The sequence below is a fragment of the Alosa sapidissima genome, chromosome 21 (genome assembly GCF_018492685.1).
Source record: "Alosa sapidissima isolate fAloSap1 chromosome 21, fAloSap1.pri, whole genome shotgun sequence".
NCBI classification, from domain to species: Eukaryota; Metazoa; Chordata; class Actinopteri; order Clupeiformes; family Clupeidae; genus Alosa; species Alosa sapidissima.
Window position 1 is genome coordinate 24,880,592 of NC_055977.1, and position 22,791 is coordinate 24,903,382.

The 22,791-nt window shown below is 42.3% G+C and overlaps 2 protein-coding genes and 1 long non-coding RNA gene across 5 annotated transcripts; all 3 read left to right on the forward strand.

The window, feature by feature from the left end:
* Positions 1 to 3,399: 3,399 nt before the first annotated feature.
* On the forward strand, positions 3,400 to 7,366 carry LOC121696215 (TOG array regulator of axonemal microtubules protein 1-like). The gene is made up of 8 exons (XM_042077569.1): positions 3,400 to 3,721; positions 4,197 to 4,668; positions 4,873 to 5,077; positions 5,379 to 5,484; positions 5,674 to 5,906; positions 6,120 to 6,278; positions 6,906 to 7,031; positions 7,180 to 7,366. Exons 1-8 carry the CDS (start codon positions 3,605 to 3,607, stop codon positions 7,190 to 7,192), a joined length of 1,431 nt encoding a protein of 476 aa, XP_041933503.1. The 5' UTR covers positions 3,400 to 3,604; the 3' UTR covers positions 7,193 to 7,366.
* A 2,621-nt stretch (positions 7,367 to 9,987) lies between these two features.
* On the forward strand, positions 9,988 to 13,510 carry LOC121696216. Its single transcript, XR_006026251.1, has 3 exons — positions 9,988 to 10,231; positions 11,106 to 11,226; positions 13,063 to 13,510. It is a non-coding gene; the product is annotated as an uncharacterized LOC121696216 (long non-coding RNA).
* Positions 13,511 to 14,435: 925 nt separating this feature from the next.
* Positions 14,436 to 22,686, forward strand: LOC121696269 (homocysteine-responsive endoplasmic reticulum-resident ubiquitin-like domain member 2 protein). 3 transcript variants are annotated; one of them, XM_042077651.1, is made up of 9 exons: positions 14,436 to 14,586; positions 15,100 to 15,262; positions 16,535 to 16,612; positions 17,055 to 17,180; positions 18,200 to 18,318; positions 18,668 to 18,784; positions 19,299 to 19,559; positions 21,336 to 21,444; positions 21,833 to 22,686. In XM_042077651.1, exons 2-9 carry the CDS (start codon positions 15,113 to 15,115, stop codon positions 22,004 to 22,006), a joined length of 1,134 nt encoding a protein of 377 aa, XP_041933585.1. In that variant the 5' UTR covers positions 14,436 to 14,586; positions 15,100 to 15,112; the 3' UTR covers positions 22,007 to 22,686. The 3 variants fall into 3 exon arrangements, with proteins under 3 accessions (XP_041933585.1, XP_041933588.1, XP_041933586.1); XM_042077654.1 differs by lacking the exon at positions 17,055 to 17,180; XM_042077652.1 differs by lacking the exon at positions 14,436 to 14,586 and having other exon boundaries at positions 15,091 to 15,262.
* The last annotated feature ends 105 nt before the right edge of the window (positions 22,687 to 22,791 follow it).

Here is a 22,791-nt window from a genome sequence, read left to right on the forward strand (position 1 = left end):
TGAAAAGTAATCCCCCGAGCCCTGTTTGCGATGGTCCACCAATTTGAGCAGGAATATTGAACAGGAATATTGAACAGGCATCTTGTTTCTTCTGCTTCAACTATAGCGGCTGCATTTCCTGTTTCCAGCAGCCAATGCTGTGTCTACTCTGGCACATAGGCTCTGGCATTGCAGCAAATCACTACTTGAATCACCCAGTCGTCATTTTTTTACTTCTGACGTCAGACGCAAAGTTTTTGCGCGTGGCACACGTAAAAATATGACGTCTGACGCTCAGACGTCTATTTTTTACTCCTGAAGAAGTAAAAAATCTACACATTGAGGCGTTATTTTGACAGACGTTATGTCCTGAACGGCTTGCCATAGGAGATTCACGAGAGGACTGATGACAGTGCTGCTGCGCTTCCCGCCGTTAAATGTTTATATGTAAACCTGTCTTTTTCACGCGCATGCGTACATACATAACAATCTTCTATTACCATGGAAAAACAGAATGTTTGTCAGAATGTTGAGAGTGGAAAAAGACACACAAGACATTTATTTTCGACTTTTTCGCGTGTTGGCTCCAAAGCCTCTCCAAATGCTCAAGCAAATGTAACCTTCGTGAAATTGGGGTAGGCTACTAATATAGATGTAGTTGCATGTGATTTCCTATGGAGGTCGCTCTATGTATTTGTAGACCAGACTAGAGTGTGCTACCAGAGCCCGTTTACAGAGAGCCGGATCACTCCCTATTAACTCCATTGTACCTGCAATCAGCTGCAGTTCCGCTAGGGGCGATCATGAATAAGTGCAAAAACAATGGAGGACTATGGAGCTAGACAGCTAAATGTGTCTCTTTCACCTGGTAGTCGTTGCAAAATCGAAGATTGGATTGTGGTTTCTGCAAGATCAATATGGATTATAGGTCAAAAGTTGAATGAACGAGTACTTACGTCCTTTCAATTTCTTACAGGTTGGGTCGTTGTTGCCCACAACTCACTAGCTTTCTGCTAATGAATGACGTCATTGGCACATTTGAAAGGCTTTTTAGAACAAATAAGTGACTCAAAAAATATAATACTCAGCGGTGTGTATTTTCTTTGCCCCCTCTTTCGCATGCAACATTCAAATTTCTGGCCAAACAATTATATCCCGAGAAAAGTGGATTTGAGGGGTACAGCTCCATAGACCTCCATTCATTCTGCACTTATGGGGCGCCAAATGTAACATGCCTTATTTCGTGGACAGAATGACTTTTGTGTGACGAAATACATATATTCATTACGAAACCATGTTACATCGTAACGCCTTTTGTCCACAGAATGCACAAATTGGTTTGCATTGTGTCCACGAAACACTAGAGAGCACATCATTTCGTGGACGAAATTGACTGGTGGCCTTTTCCTTTCGTGGACATAATGCTGAATGCACTATTCACTGTCGTAGACGAAATAAACTCTTTTTTTGGTCAGTAACTTACGAATGTAAGTTGAGTACGATGATGTGAACACCAGCCAGCGGAGGGCACTTATATAGCCTAGGCTACCATGCATGGACTCGTAGGCTATATTTCCCCACAAACCAAGCGGCTGCTTGGACAAATCCACTTGAGGGGTGGGGCAGGGGGGCGCGATCGTAACACACACTGAACCTGTCATGAAGAGGCCAAAATGATTGACCTGTCTCCCCCCAATCCAAATGGATGCAACTGCATTAAGCCTAGGTCTACATGACGGGCCGCAAATAGGCTAAATAACTTAAAAAAAAAAAAAAAAAAAAAAACCCCGGAGGTCACCGGCCCACATGTGGACCGGCCCACCGGGCATTTGCCCGGTTGTACAGTAGGGATGGGCAGAACGAGGCTTTGTGAAACAACGAAACGTTCGAAGCAATTGCGCCGTAATGTGTCGAGGTTTCGAAACAATCCGACACACGTAACTCCATGGTGACATCTAGTGGCCAGTTTTGCTAACATCACATTTTGACCGTGAAGCACAACTGCTTCAGACGAAGAATATAAATAGCCCACATGGAACGCAAGATTTCGTCCACGGCCACGTGGTTCAGTGGTTAACACACTTGCATTCGGCCGGAGCGGCCGGTGTTCGACTCCCTGCTGGTGCTTAGAAATTTCAGACTAGTATATGCGTTCAGTACCTAGAACATTTTTATATCTGCCAGTTAGATGTTTTGTTATTTCAGTTTCATAGTACATTATCCTTTGGAATATGCTGGAGAGGAAAATGCTACAATGGTTTTAAAATGTAGGCTATGCTTATGGCCCAGGGTTTTTTTTGGGAACATGTTGTAGGGAAATAAAGGATACATGTGAAGCAGGTTAGACTAATCAGGTACAACATGGGAAAAATAAACAACACATTTTTTGTATGTCAACATACATTTTTATTTAGGAATAACAGTTGTTCTGCCGTCTTGGCATTTAATCTGTTTCTTGTTTGTGAATAAACCTCCCCAGCCTTGGAAAAAATTCTTTCACAAGGCACACTTGTTGCTGGCATGCACAAATATTTTTTTGCCATCACAGTTAGGTTTGGATAAACCACTCTCCTCTCCTGCCAGTATTTCAAAGGGTCAGCTGTTCTTGAAATAAAGGCATCAGTCATATATTTTTTTTACTTCTGCTACTATCTAAATATTAACGTCACTAGACTATATCTATCTAAACTATCGCTTACTGTCTGTCTCTAGCCTGTCAATTAATCTATATCACTAACCTATCAATCACAAGAATGCACTATAAATCGCTATATCTCTATATGTCTCTATGTCGCTATATCTCTTAAAATCTCTCTCCTCACAAAAAAACCACAAAGATAGAATGTGTTTGAATGACTTTTAAGCATTCTGGGACTTTGTAATTTAGATCAAACAGGTGTTTACTCGGGTAATTGGCTCGCGCGGCAAGTGTGCCACCTGTCCAAACCAAATTGAAACACCACGAAGCCTCACTAAGCCATGGTCACGTGACATGGGCGTTTTGAACCACACTTCGAAACACTGTTCGAAACACTTGCGTTTCGGAAGCTCGACACTGTTTCGAAACGTCAGCTTCGAGCGTCACATCCCTATTGTACAGATTACCAGTTCGAGCCTGCTAGCCACCCAGAAGATAACCTCCAGTCTTGTCGAAAGATGTTTTTTTTTTTTATTATAAAAAAACAGTCGGAGTATGAATATGCTTAATGTTTGTAACAAACTTTGGAATACGATATCATAGTGCAGTAGAATGTTTAATGTCCCGGGCGAGAATGTTAATGTCTCCCCGCCACTCTGATACATGCCATATCATTCAGGCTCTGGTGTTACCCACCTAAGTTCAATTCTAAAGACTGGTCTTAACAAAGACCAACTTAGCAGTTAAGAGCAGTCGTAGCAAAGAGTTGGTGCAACCGGTGTCTGCTGTCTGCGCCCCTACGTCATAATGGTGAGGTCACCATTATGGGCGAAAATCGTCATTTCAGATCACTTTATGCATCTTCACCTTAGGACTCACCCGCTCGCTTCTCAGTAGCCTAGATATTTGGATTTTGCTCAGTAGATTATATTTAAGTTCTATACAGTTTATTTTAAAGTAGCTCCTATCGGCGAAATTTTAAGTTCAATGGATTTTCAAAAGGAGTTTGGAAAACTCCATGCAGAAAATGAGGAGATGAAAATGATGCTACAGCTCCTGATTTTACGCCAGGAGCAGAATCAGAACACGATTTGTACCGCATGTGTGAGTTCCCTCAAACATCTAAGAGCAGGTGTACAGTTTTACATAGCCTAAATTATAACTAAATCTAATATTCCATGTTCCCTGCACTTCATTTGGTATCTATGCTGAAAGGGTAAAGGTCAATGTTTAAGTATGTTTTGATGATGGGCATCTATGAAGTGACCTTTCCAGGTCAAAGTTGAAAGGATACAGCTTTGGTCAAATCTAACTATCAGTCACACTTTTTGGGTTAGTGGTTACCATAGAGGTATTAGAACAAATTATGATGTTGTTCATACAGCTACTTTGTAATGTTATTATAATATAATATCATTAATAATGTAATAATATAATGATGCCTTAGTTATTTACTAAATAGTGCACTATAGTGAAACAGTGAAGATTTCAAATGCAGCATGGCGGTTGGGCAGTTGTGTGTCAGAGGGTGTAGATGGTGGCCATGTTTGATGACATGTTGCCTCTTCCCTCTCTGCAGCCTCATCTTCTGACCTTGTCCCACGATCCCACAACGCGTTGGGGCCCACCCCAGCCCTTGCATGCCAGTGCGGCACCTGGCCAACGGAAGCTGCTAGCCCCCATACCCCCTGCATCCCCCCACCACCAGCTGCAGCGGTCTGTGAGGTCTATGCTAAGACCCCTGAGCGCTCAGCAGAAGGAGCGCCAGGCTCGCAAGGAACTCCTGCAGGAGGTCCTGGAACTCGCTGAGGAGATCAAACTTGCCAGTCTCAATGATGCCAAGGCCTCGGACCAGACAGGCTGCTCTGTGGGCAGCCTCAGTCCTGTGGATCGCAGGACCCCACCGGCGCCCCGTACTCTGCCCTTCCTCAATTCACCCGTTGCCCCTGCTATCCCCGCCCCCCCAAAGACAACCAGCCACAGACAGCTCCAGAGTAGACTACCCCGTCTCAAGAACACCGTATCACTCAATGGGGTCACTGCTGTGACAGGTGAGTAGTCTCTCTCTCTCTCTCTCTCTCTCTCTCTCTCTCTCTCTCTCTCTCTCTCTCTCTCTCTCTCTCTCTCACACACACACACACTCACACACAGCACAGTAAATATCAGTGCAGATATCAATACAAATAACAAAGTTGTTTGCCAAGGCAAATGTAGACAGGATTTCAGACAAACATATTTGACCTTTGACCTCCCAGAGCAAAAGTCTGTTGAGTGTCTGGCAGGGAGGCAGGAAGAAACGAGGGAGCATAAGGAGGTGAAGAAGAGGAAAGTGACTGAGGCGAGGCATACGAGCAAGACCCAGCTGGCCAAGAATCTGCCAGAGTTGGCTAAACTGCGCCCACTGTCCTGTCCCGAGCAGGCCCTCCTGCAGGCCTTTACGGTGCTCAGCGACGATGACTGGTGGGAGTATAACTTAAATAGTCTAGGCTGATATATTAACAAATGAAAGGCTTTTTGCCAAGATAGGCTAAGCTATTACGCTATCCAGACAAATCGTAGGCTTTTAGCTAAGATAGATTAGACTATGCTGAGATATTGATGTTAAAAGAACAGCATGCCTTTAGAGTAGATAGTCTAGGCTATGCTAACACATAGGATTTACATGGCAAGAGTTGGTAAGTAGTTGGAAATGGAATACTTGAACCAAGTCCATGTATTACCACGTTCCTCTGATGTGAGTGTGTTGTTGGTGCTGCTGCAGGGGGAAGAAGATCGAGGCCCTGATCTCAATCAGGTCTCTGGCTCAGCACCACGCCAACATGCTGCTGCCCAGGCTGCATGATGTTTGTCTGGCCGTCAATCAAGAGGTGAGAGGCTCTCTGCTGGAAAACATTTTGGAGCACATGTTGTATCTTTTGTCCTGTTTCAAACTAGGCAATATCTATTGAAATGCCTTAATGATGCTACCAAAGAAATTATGTTTACTTTGTCAGTATTATATACATGTCAAGTCAAAGTGGTGCAAGCTGTCATTCTAATTCCCTCCTCCCAACCAGGTGAAGAACCTGCGCTCAGTGGTGTCCCGTGCTGCCATGGTGACGCTGGCCCACCTGTTTGCTCACCTGGGGCAGGACATGGATGCGGAGGCCGAGGGCGCAGCCCGGACACTGCTGCCGAAGGCTGGAGAGTCCAGCAGCTTCATGAAGGACATGGATCTGGCCCTGGGGTACATGGTGTATAACACCAACCCCATCCGCAGCATGAACGCTCTCATCAACGGAGGGCTCAGGTTAGGGGCAGAGAGAAAAAGAGAGCAGGGTTGTACTGGTTAATTGCTCTCTAGTGCTTCTCAACTTTCTCTGTGTTACCTGGCTATGTAGATGTCTGTATCAGTTGTTTCTCTGTCTCAGCTGTTTCTCCCGGTTCTGTTTCCTTGTCTCCCCTGGATCTCTGGCTTATCCATTCTCCTGGCGTGACTCATTGGTTCTCTGCTTCTTCTTAGTCACAAACATACAGCCGTGAGGAAGAGCACTGCACGGCACCTGGAGAAAGTGACGGAGGTCATAGGGGCAGCTCGTCTCCTGTCCGGCAAAAACGACCTGACTGCCCGCTTCATCCATACTGCCAGCTGCCTGGCCCTTGACAACACACTGGAAGTCAGGTCAGGAGCCCTATTTCTCTATGTTTCCTTATCATTTACTTATTGGCTTTGTATGAAAGTGTCAGTTAAATTCATAAAAGTAAAAGTAAATGTTTCTAAATTAGCCAATCAGCAACAGTTTCTGTTCTATTATGAGGTATCCAAAAGTCATCTCATGTCATACAGCAATACTGAATGTAATTATCTGTCAGTGCATGGCATTGAAATAGTGTGTTTACTGCTAAAATATAGTGAAGAATTTGTGATTTAATATTCACTTTCCAGTAGTGTCCACAAAAGTTATAGCCTGGCTGACACCTGACTGATTATCAAATCTCCATTGACACATCTTTCCTGTAAACAAATGTTTTATATTTAGTTGTTAACTCAATTCCAAAGTCTCTGAGAATCTTCTGAGCAAATTCAAACATAGATTTGGCAGGGTTCACCTAGGCTACATTAGTTACATTACATATATGAGATATGAGATCTTTTAGGAGGGCCAGAGGCAATGACAAACATGCCATTTTTCCAATTATAAGTCAGTGTACCATCAAAATTATATTAAAGCCATAATACTTATATGCTTATCATAAACTAATGAATCAGTGAATCAATGGGTGCTGATGTATTTTGTGTCTGAAACAGGAATCAGGCCCGAAACATTCTGTCTGTAGTGGCCTCCCATCCCGACCTCATCAAGATGGTGGAAAGGTTCGCCCCTCTGAGTGATCAAATCCGCATGAAGGACTTTATTAACAAATGCCAGAAAAGGTGGACTGGAAACATCACCGGACACCATAAACACTAAACACTTTTACTTTACATTTATTTATCAAAGTGACTAGCTATTCAGTATTGTTTAATCTGTGAACATACAGGCTAAATTGTCTTGGTAATGTGGTGTTTTTTTTCCCGCCAGACCTTTGCGTTGAAGTGGACATCAGAGCCAGGGCGAGACCGCACACAGACACACACAAAACACCACCATGTGTGAAAAAAACACACACACACAAACACACACACACACACACACACACACAGGGCAGTGCTGTAGAGATACGCTAATGCACATCCTTTTCACACATAAAATAAAGAAACAAAAATGAAAAAATATGTTTGTCTGCACTGATTCAACTTTATAAAACTTTGAAACAATAAACAGTAATGAACACTCATTTTGATCACCTGAAAATCAAGTGCAAAGAGGTCCAACCAAAATGTTTATTATTTTTAATAGCTGACATACTCGTGGTGACAAAAAAGCAAAGCCGAAGTCATTGGTTAAGAAACAACCCAGGTTTGACGATGTTTTATATTAGCATTATCAGTTGGAAACAATAAATTATTTACATTTTCTTGAAAAAGGATTACGGGAAAGATAAGTTAGATTGCTTTCCCTCCTACTTTCCACACCAAATCTTATTACTCCATGTAAATGCCTATATGAATTTTCAGGGGAATTTCACCTTTAGGAGGACCCTGCGGAACCTAACAACACTGCTGCCTTATGAATAAGCAGAAGCTTGCATTTTCTAAAGCCACCACCTGACGATCTACTCACGAGTAGTTGATAGAAATGTCTACGGCCACACAACATGAAACGTGGCGATTTTCCAAGCGAATAAACAGGAGAACTACAATGTGTGGCGCAATAGCACTTGGGAGTACTTCGATTATTCAGTGAGGCGCGGTGGTTTATGGGATGAGTAGTTCCTTCGCTCGGAAATGAAAATATGTACACAGTCTTGTACCTTTTTGGATTTTCTCTTCGCCTAAGACATGTAAAACTCTTTAGATACGGATTTTTCCAAACGTCAATGGGACAAATGAATGGGAATCTTACATCCGGCACCTAACCGCATTTTGGCTGTGGGCGGGACTGTGCAGCTCTACACGGGTTTCCCATTTACCAACAAAACTAGATGCGCGGGCAGCCGTGGGGCAGAAGATGCTTGGTGGCCGTCCACAACGCTATAAACTTTATAAACTATAAGCTGTAAGCTACAATCAGATTTTTTGTATACCCCTGTTGTCTCAATGATAATAAAATCTCATTTCAGACTATATTTCAAAGTTTGCCGTTCATTTGCATTATTAATATAACATCGTATTTGGTCATTTTTGGCGAAGACATGCATTCCGTTAGGGATATTGAACATATTTAACATTCTCTAACCATCGTGATTTCGAATTGGTGCAGTTTTCAGCACAAAAACTCATTTTATTCTTTTGCTCTTTTGCATTGCTCTATGCTGTTCTATGGTGCTTTCTGCCTCTTGGTTGCGCACGCATGTTTTCGTGACGTTGCATAGAAATCCATGTATTCACCCCTTGCAAGTGATGTCACGTTTTGTTCGCGCCACAGCAAAATAGCCTAGTGGACGGCAAGAACACGAATCAAATCAATGGGTTGTAATGGGACATATCGCACAGCTAGGAGATTATAGTGAGATTTAACCGTAGTAATGCCCTTCCACGACTGTTGGCTTATTGTTTGGAATACAACAACATCCCATGTTCTTGCATAGATATATTTTGGTTTGTTTTCTTTGTGTTTCGGGAGTATTTCAACCACAATTGCATGCTTATCTCCTCAGTGTATGAAGCACAGCAGCGGTTGCTATAGCAACCATAGACTCTGAACAGGACGGCAGATAGCACTTAGGCAAAGTCTTTGGCAAGATCTGAATGTAAACAGATAATACCGTTCAAGTTTTTTTTTAATTTCCTATTTCTTTCAATTCTTTAACTTAAGACATGTAAGAAGTAAGTTTATTCGCTGGGCAACGTACAAACTGACAAGTTACATTAGCCCTAGCACTATGAGCTACGATAAACGTTAGCTAGAATAGTGTGGCAGCTAGTTATTATTTCATGTTCTGATATGACATTCTTAACGTTTTGACTATGTTACAACTGATAAAAGCAAGACAAATAAAGTAACCAAATCGCTTTGCAATATTTTAGTCCAGAAATACTTATGGGTGTTCATTTACCATAATGTTAATTACAGTAGCCTAACGTAACGTTATCTCCCTTTGCTGTTACCACCAGTTTTAATAACTTTACATTTGCGATCATGACCCATTTCATCTAACAACACCACTGGCATCTTCTTTGACTATCAGACCCCAAACAGCAATACATTGAACTACAAAGATGTTATAGTAATGGTGTTCAGTTCATCATAATCTTTATGACATAATGTAATTTGCCGACCGTCTCCCATCTTTTTGCCGTCCAGCATGGAGCCGTCACGTGACTTAAGTCACGTGTCTGCAAGGGGTGAATAGCACAGGAATGAAGCACAGTTGACGTTCCCATAGAGGTCATAGGTCAGAAAGTACTTTTCAAAAATAAATACCTTTCCCCTTGTTCTATTATTTATACAGGTTAGTAATCTCTTTTCCTAATCCATTCTACTATTTGTACTTTTACCATTTCTACTGTCATGAACAAACAATCAACATTTTTAACAAAAACAATATTTGAGGTTGCTACAATAGCGTAACACACTTGTGAAATCTTGATTATTTACATGTTGCTTTCCTCATGATTGCCATCTACTTGGAACTCAGCTTTGGCTGCAAATGAAAAGCATTTCTGTTAATGTTTCCCCGCACTCTTATACATGCACTGTAAAAAATACAACTTGCCTTTAGTACTGACAAATAACTTTTCTGACTAAACAGAACTCAAATAATCAAATAGTGTAGTAAAACTCATTATAACCAGTTTTCACAACTAATTTGGGAATTTCACCTAACAAACTTAAGAAACTGAGTTGACTCAACTTGTATAATTAAGTATCTATAAGAGAGAAGTTTTCCAAAGTTCACTGAACTTTTTAGTCCAGTTGGCGCAAGCGCATTGTTTCCTAACGTATAAAGGCGACCTGTGGGCTGCGGCTTGAATTTGTCAGGAGGACAGAAGCCAGACACCTTCCCTACCTGTATGCAGCGTTGTCAAAGGTAAGTAAGGCATTTAGTTTTATCCAATATCCAATTGTTATGATAGTCAGTCTTTCTCGGTGTCGTGTTGCTTTAGCTAAGCTGATCTGACTGCCCACATTCCGTTAGCAGCTATCACTATCCAACGTTAGTGATTATGACTGAATGGTAGAAGCTTGCAATGTTTTGGGAAGACGTAACCGATAATGCTGAACAAGGATGTTCCTAAAACATTCACTTTCAGGAACAACTTTGTGTAAAATGGATCTCAGCAAGGAACGTTCTTGGAAATAGTGTGGTGTTGTTGAAATAGTAGCTATTAGGCGAAGCTAGCCTGCTAGCTAATCTTAGTGGCTAAATTCCACAACTAGTGATAGCCATACAGCTCAATTAGCTGCTACAGCTCAATTATCAAGGCGATGCAATAGTATAATTGTCTGGTTAGCTATTTCCCTGTTTTGCTGAAAACATGTATGTTCCTAAAATATTAACCTTTATAGAAAGACCTTTGTAACGTTATTGGATGCCAGCGAGGATAGCTATCTCACTGCGGAGTAAGCTGAACCCCTTAAACCTCACTCCCGCCCAAAGTCTTTAGCAATGTCTTGCAACTGCTGCCACTCGATCTGCAGAGGCGCTGCATATAGGTTGAAAAAAATTAAATGGCAATGTAATTTTTAATGCAACATATGTCAATAGAATGCAGGCACATAAAACAATGGCAAACCCACATTCGCCGATCGCGCTCCCTTAAAAAATGCTTGATCAGAGCCAACAAATGGACAAGTTATAGCTTCATCACTACGTAAATGTCCTCCAAGATGTTTAAAAAAGTCCACTGCACTACAAACCTATATAAAAAATAATAATGTTCTACTCTTGTTTGTTGTTGCAGACTCTTCTGTTGCTATGCAATGTAAGGAGTGTCCATTTTCTCACCAGGAGAGACCCTCCTGACCCATTACAGGCTTGGCTCTGCCTCAACCCCCAGTGCGTGTGCATCTTTAAGACTTCAGGTAAGCTTACATTAAAATTTAATTTGGCAAGGTACCATGCAAAAGACAAATCACCTCAGGTCGAAACTACATTCAGTTGTCAATAGTGTACATTCCAATGTGATTGCAGTGCAGTGGACTTTTTTAAACATCTTGGAGGACATTTACGTCGTGGTGCGTATGGCTGCGACCATAGCATTGGCAATGTACAAAACTTTGCGACACACAAAAGTAGGAAGCACAAACACTTCATAATTAGGGAACTCGGAAATGCAGTAGGTGCACCAGTTAATGATTAACTCAACGTATTTTAAAATGTATGCAAATTATCGCATATTTAATTAGATACTGCCTAATTTGCATATGTAAACACTAAATTACATTACATTACATTTGGCTGACGCTTTTTAACCAAAGCGACTAACAACATGGTAAACAGTAAGTTTTAGAACAATTCTCACAATTTTAGGACAGTTTAAAAAAAAAAAAAAAACATTAGAGTACAGTAAGAATAAGTGCGTCGGTGAGTGCTGTTTTTAACAGTTACTTGTCAGTTTAAAACGGCTGGTGAGTGCTAGGATCAGTAAGACTTGTTGTAAGTGTTGCTATGAGAGTAGATGTTCTCTAAAGAGCTGGGTCTTCAGGAGTTTTTTGAAAGTGGAAAAGGATGTCCCTGCCCTTGTAGGAACTGGCAGTGTGTTCCACCAACGAGGAACAACAGATGAGAAAAGTTTGGATTGGCTTGAGCGTACCGGTGGTAGAGCTAGACGTCGTTCGTCAGAGGAGCGCAGCGGTCTGGAGGTAGTGTAAGTCTGTATGAGGGCATTCAAGTAGGTGGGAGCAGAACCGGAGACTACTTTGTAGGCAAGCGTTAGAGACTTGAATTTGATGTGGGCCGCCATAGGTAGCCAGTGTAGCTGGATGAGCAGCGGGGTAACGTGCCCTTTTGGGTTGGTTGTAGACCAGGCGCGCCGCCGCGTTCTGGATCATCTGCAGTGGTTTCACTGCGCAGGCTGGGAGACCTGTCAGGAGGGCATTGCAGTAGTCGAGTCGTGAGATGACTATTGCCTGAACCAGAAGTTGGGTAGCATCTTGAGTCAAGTAAGTCCTGATTTTCCGTATGTTGTAGAGTGCGAAACGGCATGACCGGGCGACTGAGGCAACATGATCTGAGAAGTTTAGTTGGTTGTCAAGAACAACTCCTAGATTTCTTGCAGTCCTGGTCGGTGAAACAGACAGGGAGTCAAATTTGATGTTGATGTCGTGGTGTATGGTAGGTTTAGCTGGGATGACCAGCAGTTCAGTCTTTGAGAGGTTCAGCTGGAGGTGGTGTGCCTTCATCCATGTAGCTATGTCTGAAAGGCAATCCGAGATCTGTGCTGAAACCAGGGGGTCGTCAGGTGGAAAGGACAGATAGAGCTGTGTGTCGTCTGCATAGCAGTGGTATGAGAAGCCGTGCGAACGGATAATCTGTCCCAAGGAGGTGGTGTAGATAGCAAAGAGGAGGGGGCCCAGCACGGAGCTGTAATTCTGTAAATTACAGAAAACTTGTAATACTTTTTTTTTTCTCATATTAATGTAAGTAATACATTAATGTGAGTATAAGTAATACAACTGGGAAAGTTTCATAGTGATATCTGCTAGTTAAAAATGTTACCCTATTCACCTGTAGTGTCTCTCCTTAAGTAAAAAAAGAATTAAGAGGACATCTGAGCTGCACCGCCGTTCCTCTCCTTCTCTTTACATTTTCTGTGATGGCCTGGTTGCACCAAATGGATGCTAAAAGGCACACGTGCGGAGAACTTTTAATTTATTTTTTGCAAATTTAGTGATGTAGTTCTGTGCTTTTCCACCAAGGATGCAGATGCTGAGGAGGACTAGAGGCATGAAAATTGGAATCTTGACCGTCATTGAAGACGACCACGCCATGAAAGCACCGGACACTGTCACCAATATCGCCATCGTCCTGGAAGAGACTGTTGTTCTACAGGACATCAAGGATCTTCCATCTGCACTGGCCTATATGCGAGCTCCTGCATGACATGGGGTGCCAATACTTATGACCCCTGTATTTTAAGGAAGAACATTTATTTATTTATGATACATTATTCATTCACAAAGAAAATTGGTGTTATATGTTGGATATTCCCTAATTTTTTTAACTTAAGGCATTAAGATCAATTTCCAAAAGATGATTTAATATTATTCTTTTTAGTCAGCGTTTGCAGAGGTGCCAATAATTCTGGAGGGTACTGTAGGTCAGGGGTGTTCACACTGGCTAAAAATAAAAACATTGTTTGATCTATTGAGATTTTTGACTTGTTATTTAGACTTGTTTTTGGTTAGAGTCAATGTATTAGTTGGCATTAATATATATTTTCAAGTTGGGAGCATTTGTTGATTTAACTTGATTATTTAAGTTCTTTACTGTCAAGTAGAACTTACTCAAAGCTAGTGAAATGTGTTGACTTGTTTTTTTTTAAGTTGGAAGAACTTTTGATCAACTTGAATTTTTGAGTTGCCAACCTAATGTAAGTCCACCTTACTTACAATACTAAGTTGGCATTACTAGATATTTCAAGTTAAAAGCACTTGATTCAACTTGATTATTTGAGTTCTTCACTGTCAAGTTGAAATTACTCAAAAAAGCTAGTGAAATGTGTTGACTTGTTTTTTTAAGTAAACGCAGAGAGTTTTTTTTACAGTGTGCCATATCATTCAGGATTTCCCTTGTTACAAGATTGTTTAGACAACGTGGGCTGTCATGGTCTGTTTTGGTCCCGACACACAAATCACACTTGATAACGCTGGGGCAGCCGACCCTGGTTGGTCCGAGTGGAGCGGCGTAAACCCTCGCAACACACCCGCTTACACATTTACCGGGTTGGTATAAATATGACTGAAGGTCTATAGTTTTACACTCTTTAAGACTAATAGCAGTACGTGCCACACTCTTATATTACATTCAATATGACATTTAGACATGCATTGTTCTATCTGATTTCAATGGGCTAGAACAGCACCTGACCATGTATTGTCCTTTCATGCGGCCTTCCCAGATCCACTGACCCTTCCTGATCTGCAGACTAGGGCACATTCGAAACAACAAAAGAAGAATATACATGTAAATTAATGTAAAGAATATAACTCTTTGGGTGATTTATAGATTCGTAAATTATACATTCTAAACAAAATATTTAGTTTCCTCTTAGGCTACTTGTAAGCTGTCAAATCAGCGGTTTGTCTCGGCAAACTTGTGTCGTCATTTCCGGACATTAAAGCGCTCTCGCTTTACAACTCAGGCGACCCATGCTAGTCTTATGGGTTTCAGCAAATTAAAAAGCGAAAGGTTCAGAGAAATTGCCGCACGTGTCTCCCCAGGTATGTATGACAAGCTTAACATTTTCTTTCAGAGGAGAGAAACGAATTCCCCTCCTGAATTCCTGCTAGCTAACTTGTTAGGTAGATTCCAAGCTGATTGCATCTGATGTTGTTGTTAACGTTAGCTAGCTAGCTGTAGTATGTAGGATGACATACAGGTTGTAGCTAGTTGATATTGTTATACTGTTGCTAACTTTGCCTTTGCAAACAAGGATTTTCCATTTTAACCAACGTTGTTCTCACAGCTACCCTGTTATGAATATATTTACACTGAGAGATTGAACATATTACAGCTTTACTGCAGCTTCCACCCGAAATGTAAACACAACGTTAGGTTAACGAATCCACCCTAGCCTACCGAAGACCATGACATAACGTTAGTGTCGCTTCATCAAAATCGCACGGATGTTGGATGTCAGCTAATGAAGGACAACTTAGTCGCAGTTTGTGGTTGAATGACTATTACACCTTGTTGATTTTACTGTTCATTTAACTTAATATAATTTAAAATAGCTTCCCCTGACCCATGCTGCGAGCCATGGATATGGACATCCCCGTTACTCTGGTCATCAAGGCCCCCAATCAGAAGTATGATGACCAGACCATATATTGCTTCTTGAACTGGACGGTGGAGAAGTTGAAAACTCACATCTCACACGTTTATCCCAGTAAACCGGTAAGAAACCATAGCAAGCAAATGTTGATGTCTAAATGCCTATTTTTCATTCTCAGTCAGTATCAGTATACGCTAACCCTAACTAGTGCACACATACAATAACTTACAAATGATACATGTTTGGCTGAAATTCACAGCTTTACATTATGCTCAGGCCCTGAGCCACAGGGGCAAGTCACATGTCATATCTTAAGTTACATGACTCAAATAACATTTGTCATAAGTATGCCACAGTTGTGACTTCTGTGTTTGAGATTTCTTGTACATTTTTTTGTAATGACTTGCGGTGTGAGTGTGTGTTACTGTTGCTCTAGTGGTTATGTAATCATGCTGTGCTTGTGCTGATTAGAATCTGTGCTGTTCTTCTGAATAGGTCAGTGGGTGTGTCCACAGCTGTAAGATTCATTTTATGAATAGTTGCATTAAATAGCTTACTTTGGTGTTCAGACATTATTATGAAGATGTTCTTGGCTCAGGCCAGGGAAATAAAAATGTCAGTTCCATTTGGGATCTTACATTTTTTGTTATTTGTAGTACTGCTGTTGGTATAGATAGATATGTCATACAGTGTCCTTACAAGAACTAGGCCTGGATGACCAAGTTACCTGGGCAACCCTGTCTGTGTGCGGGGGCGAAATAGGGGGAATACATGGGTTGGTGTTTTTGGAATTAACTCAGAAGATTTGTAGCAATAAAACATCAGATTATACGTCAGAGTGGAGGCTGTGTGACTCCTTTGTTCTGGAGTGTAATCTGCTCTAGCAACACATTCTCCACCAGCACAAAATGTATGTAGTAATAACTACTGTGTTGGTTTCTATGATGCAAAAGACTCAGTCAAGTATGCCGCCTACTCTCAAGTGGAGGTGTTAAGCATCTGCCAATTGTTTTGTTTTGGGTCTCCCACTCTGCCGACCTTACTAGCGTGACTCACAGCAGTTAAAAATAAATAGAAATTACGTGATGACATCACTCCTTTTTGGATTTGTTTTTGTCATGAAGTAGTTTTTGAAGTTGGAGTTTTTGTGCTATGTTTTTTTGTAGCAACCTGCATTGTTAATGAATAGCAGGTTAGGAGCCCCGTCTTTGCCCTACAACGGAAAGGCCGTAATCCTCCACATGCTGGTTAAGTCGCCTCCATCCAATTAGGTGTCATTACCGAGAGTGGCCCTGGAGGTTCAGTACATAGCTGAGGCACTGTCCATGGTCTCAAACTGTCGTATCCAGTCATGTTATGTCAAGGCATGTGGGTCGGTCTTCTGCTCTTTGCAGAGCTCCAAGGACCAGAGGTTAGTGTACTCAGGGAAGCTGCTCTCGGACGACCTGCAACTCAAGGATGTGCTGAGAAAGGTAAGCCCCAAGCATTTCCTTGATCCATTTGGTTGCTATTACCTCAGAGATTTAACATGACTGTGAAGAAGTTATGCAAAGGCTATTCCCCCATAAAACCCAACACACAGAACACAAAGTTTGAGTTTTTTGAGTGGTTTTCACACAAGGAAAGTAAGCATTTTGACTGCTTTCTTTTGAAGATTTGATTGTACATTTAATGACTTAGTTTTGTCTGATACATGTATTTGTTTATTTATTGTATTGTTATGGTATTATTAGGGTTGTATATTAATTTATTTAATTATTTATGTCTGGCACACTTTTGTGGCGCAAAGTTAAGGCGTCCTCAGCTTTCTGTGGCATTGTCCCGGTTTTCTGAACGTGACCGTGTTGCGTCCGCCACTGTAGTGACGTGACCCTCTGTGGAGGCTTAACCTTCCATGTGGGCTGCTCTCCACAGCAGGATGAGTACCACATGCTCCACCTGGTGTGCGCCTCCCGAACTCCCCCAGGCTCCCCTCAGCCGCGCAGAAGACACACTAAGAGCAAGTCCCACTCGAGCTCCAGCTCAGACCCTCGGCCAGCTGTAAGTCCTCCTGCAGTGTCGCTTGCTCACGGTTGCTTGTAGGACCGTGAGTTGCTGAGCTTAGACTTAGACTTAGTTCTAGACTTAGAGACTCAGACATACAGTACATTGCAAAATACATTAAAAAAACACACACACATATTTGATGTTTGAGAGCTTAGATGCATCATATCAGAAAATGGTAGGTGTTTTGATATCTTCCACCTCCCAGGAAATAACAAACACACCATCGCACCAGTCACTCTTGTGCTCTCTGGTTGATCCTTTTCTCTTTGATAATGGCTGAGGTCTTGATGTTCTTGTCAGAAGAATACAGCATTTTCAAAAGGTTTACACTGCACACATGACTTTAGCTGAGCAGGGAAATCATAGAAACAACTGATTTTGGTTTATGTGAAACACTGATTGCTTGTTCTACTCTAGATATCTAAAGACAGCAAACACTCATTAGATTAATGACAGGCCTGTGTTGAGACAGACACATGCATTCTTAAATATGCCTGTCAGCAATTGGTTTTAAATGTGGGTTAGGTCAGTTACCACATGGCATTCATTTGAAGCTTTGGCAACCAAGTAGAACTCGAGCAGAAAACCTCAAGCAGCTACATTCAGTACCTTTACTCCAACACTCCAAATTCCAAAGAGATAACCAAATTCCATTATGCACTCACAAAGTGCCAATGTTGCATCTGTTCCACAGAGACCTAACCCAGTAGAGTACACAATAACCAAGGCAAGCGATTACTCAATACCCAGTGCCTCTTTTTTCAGTAGGGTAATCGATTGTTCACGCTGTGAAGGTGACAATAAGAGAATGCTGGGACACTACTGTGTAGAAAAACATCACTTTCCAAAGGTGTAGCTACAAAGAATTAAAACAACAACAATAACAACAACACACACAGACACTGCACACTCTCACATTTACATTCATAAACACACACATCAGAAGTTCATCATAGTATGACAACATACACCCACACACACTGCAGCTGAAGATCTTTTTTCCTGTTTTTCAGAGCACAGAGAGTACCAGTACTGCAGCTGGCCTGTTACATGTTCCAGGGCCGCACACAGGCGGGCAGAACCAGCAAGGTCACTTAATCAACACTACAGCACATCCTGCCTTTGCACAAGGGTCAGTGCTGTGTGTGTGGTGGTGTGTTCTTTACATCCCTCTGGTTTATGCAAATCTTTTATTTCTGCATTGCAGCTCTCTCTCTCTGTATAGTTGTGTGTTAGGTTTCCACATTTTTCATGCAAATGCTTTTCACCAGTGTTTTTTTATGTGTGTTTGTGTGTGTGCATACGTATGCATACATACTGTACATGTGGTGTATGTTTATGTGTATTATTTTTGTAGGTGATTTTGTACCCAGGTGCATGCAATTGGCCTTGCTTTTTTCCCACACTCTCTGCCAATTCTGTGCTAATTTCCCCTGTGCCTTTGGAGTGGAGTCCTGACGCAATCTCTTCCCCTTGTCTAGTCATTGGCTCCAGTTCCCCCAGGCAGCCAGTCCTCCCTACGGAACGACCGCTCCCATCAGCCCCATGAGCCTCCTGTGGTGGCAGCAGGCCTACGCCTGGCAGCTCTACATGCACCAGTGAGTTAGTGAGTCACTGCCTTCCTGTGTCTGTGGGAAGGCGAGCACTTGAGCTTTTACTCCCAGGCTATTAAGGGTGCACTCGGAGCGAGTGCACACTTTTGCTCTGTGATTTAGGTGTACTCAAAGGCCCAGGCCTCTTTGCTCATTCATTCAGTGGATCACTTGTGTGCTACACATAAGACACACACACACACACACACAGTTTCCATCAACAGCTTTTTACCCTCTAACGTTTTCAGCACTTGATTGGCCACTTGGCTGCCAGTTTTCACAGCGTTATTTGCATTGTACAGAATACCTCTTTCATATGAAGAATTCTTTGCTTGCCAAAAAGCCTTTTTGGTTCTGAGAAACTGAATTGTAGACATGCCATAGGACATGGAAGCATTCTTTTGTGTGAAGCAGTTAACAAATTTGGGTAGCGAGAGAGCACAGATCACAATTTTATTTACCTAACAACCTTGTATTCTCTTCTCTTCTTTTCTTTTCTTGTCTTCTTCTTTGCTGTCAGGCAAGCCTCATTGGCTGCATATTATCAGACCGCAACGCCCATTTCCCCCACAGGCCAATCGGAACAGCCCAGAGAGGAGCAGCAGGCTGCTCCTGCTGACCCCATTGGTGGGGAGGGGCAGGATGGGGAGGATCAGAACCGTGATTGGCTGGATTGGGTGTACACGGGAGCCCGGGCGATCGTCCTGCTCAGCATCATCTACTTCTACTCCTCCTTCAACCGATTCGTCATGGTCATTGGAGGCATGCTGCTGCTCTACCTGTAAGTGTGTGTGTGTGTGTGTGTGTGTGTGTGTGTGTGTGTGTGTGTGTGTGTGTGTGTGTGTGTGTGTCAGGGACGGAAATCCAATATTTAGTTCACCTGCCACTGTGGCTGGTGGATTCCAAAATCTACCAGCCACTCAACTTTTTTACCAGCCACTAGAGATACGGTATGAAAATTTGATCTAAACCTACCACCAATGTTGGACAGAACTCATAATTGGCCTGTCCTCCATGCACAGTAGCAACAAAACTAAAGGTCAACAGAACAGATCATATGCCATAGTGTTATAAAAGTGGTGTGGCTCCTTTTAAGACACAATCCATTGGTCTGAGTTATGGAGCTGTAATCCAACTTGATCTGTGTAGCCTACATCGTCTGATTTTAATATTTACAGATATCTAGGCTATATTTAACATAATATATATAACAAAATATTTTTTTATTTGGCCTGTAATGAAATCATGCATTGACCAATTTAAGCACAGCTCCGTTTTAAGAAACTTAAATACACGCATGCTTAGCATTTTGTGAAAATGATTTTACAGATATCTAGGCGATTTAAGCATAGCTAAGCTCCAATGCAGTGCTTCCCAGGGAGACTGCGGCTCACTGGTAGTGATTGTAGGTAACTTGAACTCACCATGATTTACCCTTATAGGCTACTGATAACATTACATGATCCCTACTACGAGACTCATTTTTAAAGGGACACCAGGCAACGTTTTCGTGTTAATTACTCATCTTTGTAAGTCGGTATATGGTTAAATGACTCGTTACAGGGCGAATGAAGACTCTCTCGCCCGCCCCTACTGCCTGTAGGAAGAATATCCCGCTTGCAAGTTCAGTGTATCGTACCCGGCGACCGAAGCAGTTTCAGTTTCCATCCTGCATCCACAGCACAGAGGGAGGCTAACAAAACGCTAGCGATTGTTGCAAACGTGTGTATAATGGCAGAGCCGGCGAAGAAGCAGCGAAAACCCTTGACGGAAGATGCAAAGAAAAGGAAAAGAGCTTCAGACCGAGCGAGGGGGAGTTTCGTAGAGAAAAAGCATCAGGCTTGCCTGGTGTCCCTTTAACCGTCAGGGCCTTTGAAAATGATTTGTATCTGACTGTATATTGGTATATCTACTTACCCGACACAGTGGCTGGTAAATTTACCCTCATTTGGCTGATGCTAATTTCCATCCCTGGTGTGTGTGTGTGTGTGTGTGTGGTGTGCGCGCGCAGGTGGAAGTGAGTGAGGTCCAACACTGTATGATCATAAAATATACACAAGGCTCTGCGTACCAGTGGAGCTGATCTATTTGTCAATTTCAGAACTTCCCTTTGCCACACTTTCAGCCACAGTCAGGTGTTTTTTACAGGGAGGCTACAACGGACACGTAACTGAAAGGTTCCGTTGGCATTGCGTCTGCCATAACAACTAGCTTCCACTGTGATAGTGGCGCGTACGTTCAGATACATTAGACAAGTCTTCTTGGGCTCAAGGCTCTGCAAACAGGTGCCCACCCAGTGTAGAGCAGTGTGGTTGTCAGTCTCACTGGTTCTAGTCATAGTGTTGATGGTTTGTGCTGCTTGTCCCTCCACGTCTGAAAAATGGATGAATTCAGATAACTTTCTTCTTACCTATTGTCTGAATAACTACATAAACATAAACTGTCTGCTCAAGTTGCTCATAGTGGGGTTTCAAGTTTAACTTTGAGTTTGTATGCTCATCCTGTGGTCCTCCCCCCCACCCCCCCCCCCCCCCACCCCCACCCCCACCCCCACAAGTCATCAAGCCGGCTGGCTACCTTTCAACCTAGAGCACGAGCTACAGAACCTGGCAGACGGGGGCAACCAGGACGAACTGGACGGGGATCTAAATGACCTCCAGGATATGGTACTCCATCCCAATTTGTGTTTCATGTGCACATATTCACACACTTTTTCTACACATGCGCTTGGAAGTTGCTTTATTATTTTGTATTGTTGTATTGTGTTGACCAATGCAGGTTGTAGAGACAATTTTTACATTTTAGATGAATGAATGAAGGAAGGAATTAATGAATGAATGAAGGGAGGAAGGGAGATTCATGGAGTGTTTGCATTTAGCTTTTTAAATCCATTCTGTCCAGGTACACAGCAGTATTTACAATCGTTTGAGGAGCACTGTAGTATTCTGAATAATTCTATAGACAATTTAAGACTTGAGAGATTTGACACATATTTAAGAAGTAGCTTTATAGTGATTCACATTTTTCCCTCGTCTCTGTATTTGCTGTCCACAGGAGCGCGTAATAGACGATGGCTTTGGAGACGAGGATGGGGACAGTGCAGAGGAAGGTAGCGAGGGACCCCCGGGAGAAGACGACCAAAATGGCTTCTTCTCCTCCGCCTGGTCCTTCATCACCACCTTCTTCACCTCCCTAATCCCTGAGGGCGTTCCCAACGCAGCAAACTGAATCATGGGAGTTGTAGGTCAATACGTGATTGCACTTTGGGGCCCCTATCCACTGTGACAAGAAGCAACTTATGCCTTTGTTTGCTCTTGTGGGTTCCTCATTGAGTTTATGAGAGGACACGTGTTAATAGGAGCTTCAAAACAAAAGACTATGGCGTACATCATTTATGGGGCCCATTTCAAATTGTAGATCCTATGCACATTCCCTCAAACTGTGAATAAAAACATTTGAGCAGGTCCATGTAAGCAGGAAGAGAGTGAGTGAGTGAGAAAAAAGAAAGACAATGTGTCTTATTTCAATCAGCAGTCTTAAATTGACAGAAGAGCGATGTGAGTCCCTCTGTGTGGTAACTGATTTCAGAGCAGACACTTTGTGTAAAGTAGTTGGAGAGAAACAGATCGTCTTTGTAAGTGGTTTTGTACATCATGGCAGTTGCCCTCCAATCTAAGCAACTGTGAGAACTGTGAGTGGGCCTTTAAGGCTGCATTGTTACATTGTAATTTTTAATGTTTAAAAATGTTATGATCTATTTTCGTTAAAAAAGAAGTTTGGAACTAAAGAGTCTTTAGGTACCCCCCCTAATCTGTGTGGTCAGTGTGTGATCGTCTCGCTCATAAATCAATGCTTGTTTGATATTTGAAGTGTTATAAAGGGTGGTCCAGAAAACCAAGTGAAAATCACTAGTTGGTCTGTTTTCTTTTTTTTGTTGGCTGGTATTTTTGCATGCTGAATTTGAGCTACAATTGAGGACATATAGCATTACATGATATAAAAAATGTTACAGA